At 39.3% G+C, this 6597-nt stretch overlaps 1 protein-coding gene across 1 annotated transcript; it reads right to left on the reverse strand.

Moving 5' to 3' along the window:
* Window positions 1-4893: 4893 nt before the first annotated feature.
* LOC142445695 (olfactory receptor 5AL1-like) lies at window positions 4894-5823 on the reverse strand. The gene has a single exon (XM_075547633.1). It carries the CDS (start codon window positions 5821-5823, stop codon window positions 4894-4896), a length of 930 nt encoding a protein of 309 aa, XP_075403748.1.
* Window positions 5824-6597: the final 774 nt, after the last annotated feature.

Consider the following 6597-nt stretch of genomic DNA (forward strand, 5'->3'; position numbering starts at 1 on the left):
TCATAAAAATACTGTGTTAAATGGAAATAGATAAAAAAGATCTCTTGCATACATTTCTCATCATTTCCCCCCAACCTGACTGAAGAGCTGACAATTATTTCAAGAGACATTGACATTATCTCCAAGTGCCAGATCCATATTTGGAAAGTCAGTATGTTGTAAAGTGTCTTGTTCAGGCAACCAGGCCCTTGCAGACTACAAAATCTGTGTTCAAGTACAAATCCATGTGTATCCCAAGCAAAGATTGCAGTATGTATTGGTTAGAACTTGGGGCTCGAGAATGACTGCTTAAGCTTAAATATTCATGTCCTTCCCTGATAAGCTATACACTCTTGGGTAACTGACTTAAAGTGTATGCCCCTCTTGTATCCAATTCTGGAAGATGATAAAGCCCAATCTATTATTTTGCTCTGATGACTAAACAAGCTCCTCTATTAAATGTTTAGAAAAACATTTCAATTATTAAATGTGCTTATAAAAGTGTTTGTTCTGTGTATGTTCACATATAAGTGTTGGGTATATGTAATTAAAGATTGGCATTTCAAACTCACAAAGGCTTGTTTGTCTTTAATTTAGAAGAATATACTACTTGCCAGTCAATTATTTGAATAGCTGTATTTATTCAAATTAAGCAAATCTAATAAATTGGTGAAGTTTCATATCTGAATGATAATTATTTATGACTTTTGTTTGTTTTTTAACACTATGGGTGCTAAAATAAAGAGTATTCTGATGTAGAAAAGTATCCATGTTTAAATGTGTCATTACCAAATTTTTAAAAACAAATATAATTTCATTAGTTCTAGTTTAGTGGGTTATGAGTTCATCTGCAAACTACTAGTAGGTCAGCAGTTCTAGAGCAGCAGCCTCTTCTGGGAGAAAGAAGAGACTTTCTACTTCCGTAAAGGTTTATAGCCTTGGAAATCTACAGGGCAGTTCTATTCTGTCCTAAAAGCTTTCTAGGAATTCAAATCAACTCAATGGTAGTAAAGGAGATAAAAATAATTGGGAAAATGTGAGTTATATAATGTGGATTTTAAAATATCTAAGTTCAGTGTATTTACTTGTTTAAATAGAAATTATCTTAGATTATAATGTCATTTACCATTGCCTGCTACTTAATGAATCATCCTTGTAAGATCATTACATGTCATTAAAATTTAATTATTTGATGTGCTTTCACTATTTCGACATTTCATAAAATAATAGTCATCGAGTTTTTAAATATTATTTTACTATCAAATTATTTTAGGAGGTGGTATGGCAGCCTCGATAACATGTAACCATATACCATGCTTAGCTGCTAACCCAATGGTCAGAAGTTTACAGTTCCCAGCAGCTCCTGGTGACGAAGCCCCGGAGCCGGGACTCTTTTCTGTGAAGTGTACAGCTCAGGAAATCTTGAGGCGCTGTTCTCCTTTGTCAAATCAATAACTATAGGTTGAAATTGACCTAGCACTCACAATGACTTGCTGTCATTCTGTGAGATACAGCTTGGAGTTTGCAATGCAAAGTGATCATTTTCATATTTGCACCTAATTTCCCAATAATTACGATGCACTGCAGTTAGATTATTTGAGAGTCTTAAGATCTGAATGAATTCTCACGGTTTAAAGTAGGTTTAAGACATCTAGTGGGGCAACAGTTAAGCACTGCTAGCCAAAAGGTTGATTCAAACCTACCAATCATTCTGCCGAAGTAAACAGTGGCAGCGTGCTCCTGTAAAAACGATTGTTTTTGTTGTGAAGTGCTATTTAGTTGGCACAATATACATTTAAAGAGTATATGAGCTAAAGCCTTACCAATCGGGTTTCCAAGAAGCAATCCAGCTTCATATCTTCCAAGATAGATCCACTCCTTCATCTGTGAATCCATGGTATAGTCAATACTCTTAACCAACACCATCCGTCAAGATCAGTGTGGAAACTTGGTGGAGCTATTCTACCAGTAAGACCACTATAAGTTGGAGCTGACTTAAGAGCATTCTGTCTTAGCAAGTTTGAAACAGAAACTTCCTGTTCACTACACTTCACTAGATGAGTGTGGGTGTGATAGTTAATGTTTATTGTGCCAACCTGGCCGGGAAACACATGTGGGATTAATGAAGGGTCTTAAAAAAAAATCAGTGAGCATGGAAGCATCTCAGCACTGGCAGGGGTCTTCACAGGGGTGCTCCAGCACCCAGGGCCCAGGGCTGCTTCAGGATAGGTCCAGGTGGCTTCTCCTCGGGTATGTCTCACAGGAAGTGAGCCTTGCCTGCTGAAGCAGCTGCAGACTGGTCCCACCGAGAACAAGAGACCAGAGAACCAGCCAAATAAGGAATCAGATCCTCTCTTAGCCCCTCTCACGGAGATATTGAAAGAAGAATCTGTGTTTAGCGGTCACATATCCAGAAAATCAGACAGGTCTAATATTACATTTCTTGCACCAGTATCTCACACCCTTAGTAACCATTCCCAGGACATCCCCCAGGCTTCTGCCTGTACATATGAGAAAACTCGAGCAGATCTTTGTGAGTATAGCGTGCTTCTTCCTGAGTCATCATCTCAACCTCACCTTTAGGAGCTTTCTGAGCCTTGATTTGAGTGACAGGTCTAGAGGGAATGGTGGGTGCTGAGGGTGTTTCCCAGGTGCTCTCAGCAATAGTTAGTTAGGGCATTGATAGGAAAATGTTGGGACCCTGAAACATGGGATGGAATCATATCATGATCCAGAATAAGAGGACATTGAGCCCATAGAAATGATTGAGCTTCCCCAGTCAATAGATCCACCCCCTCCCAGCTGAGGATATTAATCCACAATCAGTAAAACAAACCACACCTGAGGAGATTAACCAACCCGTTCAAGCTTAAATGCCCGGAGGGGTACATCTGTAGCATTGCCTGAGGGAGATGCCTTACAAGGTATTTCTGAGAGCACCTGGGAAAAACACACATATAGGACCAACCTTTTTTAATATGAATACTTATCCGAAAGTATTATTCTTTGAAGCCTTAATATGACCAGCCAGGGTTTCATAGCGGGTAGGTGCTTGACTACTAACTGAAAGGTCGGGAGAAAAACCAACAGCTGCTCTGTGTTTGAAAGATGAAGCAATCTGCCGCTCCCAAGCTGACAGCAGGGAGAGCCTTACGGGGCACTTCCACGCTCCTTGTGAGTTTGAATTAATTCAGTAACACTGAGTTTGGTTTTCCTTTTTGGGTATCAAGGATTTAAGAATGTCAGAAAAATGTCTTGACCAGAAGTTTCACAAATTCACTATACCATTTTTTTTTACTTTTTCCATCTTATTCATTTTAAATGATTATGCTCAATGCAGTTTTTCTGCAGAGAGGTGATCCAATTTTTAGAAAGCTTAAAGGCCTTTGCCAGCCTGAACACAATGTTATAAGTCTCTAAGAAATCTGTTCACTTATTGTTTAGGGAAGATATTTTAAACTTCATTTTCTCAATGGAAACCACAAAGTCTATTTTACAATTATATGAATACCTTATATAAACAGGAAGTTCAGATGTTTATACTGCCTGTCTCTCCAAGTGTTGTTTGTTGCACATATTATCTCTTTTGATCTATGTCATGTATGCACACGTTAGGGATTCTCTGCAGCCAAGTAATGGGGTATTATATAGATAGAGCCATGGTGACATAGTGGATTACCCATTGGACTGCTAAACATAAGGTCAGCAGTTCGAAACCACCAACCACTCCGAGAATGATTTCTACTCCTGTGAAGATTTACAATTTTGGAAATCCACTGGGGCACAGATCGTCTGGCCTATAGGATCACGATGAGTTGGAATTGACTTGATAGCAGTGAGAAGGAATGTCCAGATGGCTGTTATAGTATGTAAGAACTATTTACGCTAGCCATGAACTAGTGTCTCCTTTCATCTTTATTAGTTATCACATCCCAGTGGGTAGAACATTTGACAGTTCATTTTATATACAGACCTTGGGTCCCTAGGCAGTGAAACATGTTGATTCATAGACAGACAGGTCAGTAGACCTGGATGGTTGGTTAGGGTGTTAGGGAGAGTAACAGATCTACAAGAACAGTGAATTTTGGGGAAGAGAAATGGGCTCACAGCATGCTATTATAAATGTTTAGCTACTGAAAAATAGCTATAGCATCGGAGGTTTGCAAAACAAGGTTTAGAAGCTCTACCTTGCAGATGGACATTGCTTTCTCTTCTGTTTCCTAGAATGCCATGCTCCATGTCATTCCTCATACCTTAACCTGATATTCAGAGCTATTTACTAATGTTTAATGATCAGGAACACTATTGCATTGAATAAATACACATTTTACATATGGAACTGCCTTCCTAGACTGCAGTGCCAGAGAGAATAATACCTTCCAATGGCTTAAATGCAGCCCTGGTCATTGATATGATAATCTATACACTCTTTCTTCTGGAAAAATAAACATATTCTATCAAAATAGACATTTGAGAGAATTGGGTGAAAATTGGCATTCACATGTAGTGGATGACCAATGAGAGTGACAAACAGATAAGTCCATTATTTTACGAAGCTGTGTGCCTCGTCTCTCTTGTAACATCTGATAGCCAAGCCAATCTTTCTTTGTTCGACTTTAGAATTCAACAAGTGAACACACATTTAGGGAATGACTACTATGTGTAAGTCAAAAAAGGTAAAACAAGGGACAAGAAAAACACTTGTTTCCAAGGAACCAGATTTTAGAAAACTGAGCACTGGGGGAAACTGTACCATTGATAAAGCAACAGACCTTGGTTAGAAATGGCATACTTTAAATTTCCTGAAAAAAGTTCACTAGGGTGTTTGAGGTAACAGATGAGGTCCAATAAATATCCCTTGGCATTTAAAATTTGTCTTATTTCAGTGAGATCACAATGCATAATGAATGATCATCATACATTTTTCCCCATAACTCGTTTCAGGGCATTTTTAACCTCTCGATTCCTCAAACTATAGATTAATGGATTTAACATGGGGATCACCACTGCATAGAACACTGAGGCAAATTTGTCTTTATCCAGTGAATGGCTTGACTTGGGCTGAAGGTACATAAAAATTAAGGTCCCATAATATATAGTAATTGAAAATAGGTGCGAAGCACAGGTAGAGAAGGCTTTGTGTTTTCCTCCAGCAGAATGGCTCCTCAGGATTGCAAAGAGAATGAAGGCATAGGAAATGAGAACGATGATCAGTGAGCAAAACACGTTGAATCCGGCGATAATTAACAGCATCAACTCTTTGACCCGGGTTTCAGAACATGCCAAAGCAATCAAGGGCACGTCATCACAGTAGAACTGGTTGACCAAGTTAGAGGCACAGAAAGACATGTGGAACGTAGCCGCCACCTGTACAACTCCCACGGTAAAGCCATAAATATACGTGCTAGTGACCATCTGCATGCAGAGTTTCCGTGGCATGAGAACTACATAGAGCAAAGGGTTACAGATGGCCACGTACCGATCGTATGCCATGACAGAGAGCAGAAATAGTTCCCAAACAGAAAACGAGATGAAGCAACATACCTGAGTAGCACACGCATAAAACGGCATGCTTTTGATTTCACGGAAAAAGTTCACTAGGGTGTTTGGGGTAACAGAGGAAGTACCATAAAAATCAACAAATGCCAGATGACAGAGGAAAAAATACATGGGTGTGTGGAGCTGAGGACTGATTTGAATGAGCACCATCAAACCAAGATTACCCACGACTGTCACTAAGTAGACGGCTAGGAAGACTCCGAAGAGAATGGCCTGGAGCTCCGGGCTATCGGTGAGTCCTAGCAGGATGAACTCAGACACTGCCGAATGATTGCCTTTGGCCATGAAACAGATAAGCAGTTATGCTCCAAGCAACTTCCCCAGAATCACTGTAGCTGAATGATCTTCACCTGTAGAAACTGATCAATTTAGGTAAAAGAAGATGAAGCCTGAATCACCAGAGCATTATGTTCAATTCAGTTGGAGTGGAATCCTGTTTTGTATGGATCTTGCTTCTGGTGTCAGGGTAAAGGGATTTGGTCCAGGCAGGCACTCCAGTCCATTGGGGAATTGTAAAGGAAGAAAGAAGAGTTCTGCAATTATAATTCATAAAGTCATTTGAAAGCAAAAACATATGCTGTGCTTTCTTATAAAATTGGGGGTAGGAGTGGGGAGGCAGGGCATTGTAACCTAAGAATGTGAGTGATCTTGATAACATACACAAAATGATTTCTCATGCTGTAATTTTAACTTATAAAATTATGGATTGGATACATTGATCCAGAAGCAAATTGAGAGAATAACTAGGGGTGAGTATGGAAAATGTAACATGATACATCCCAACAAAAATATGAATTCTGTTTTAGGTATGCAAGTTAGTAAGGTGCTTGATGGCATTGATGGATTAGGTATGGGGCTGTTAGCTATAAGATTCAGACTGAGCAGTTGTTCCTTGGGACAAAGAGAAAACTGTCTTCTCCTTAAAGATGTGCAGGCTAGTCAACCCGATCCAGGTTTGTTATGAGTTGGAATTAACTCAATGGCACGGTTCTTGCTTATTTTCTGTCACACACAGTTTGATATTGTTTTTAAGCTCTTTCTTTATTCCCATTTCAAATT

Source organism: Tenrec ecaudatus, chromosome 4, assembly GCF_050624435.1.
Source record: "Tenrec ecaudatus isolate mTenEca1 chromosome 4, mTenEca1.hap1, whole genome shotgun sequence".
In the NCBI taxonomy this organism is placed as follows: Eukaryota; Metazoa; Chordata; class Mammalia; order Afrosoricida; family Tenrecidae; genus Tenrec; species Tenrec ecaudatus.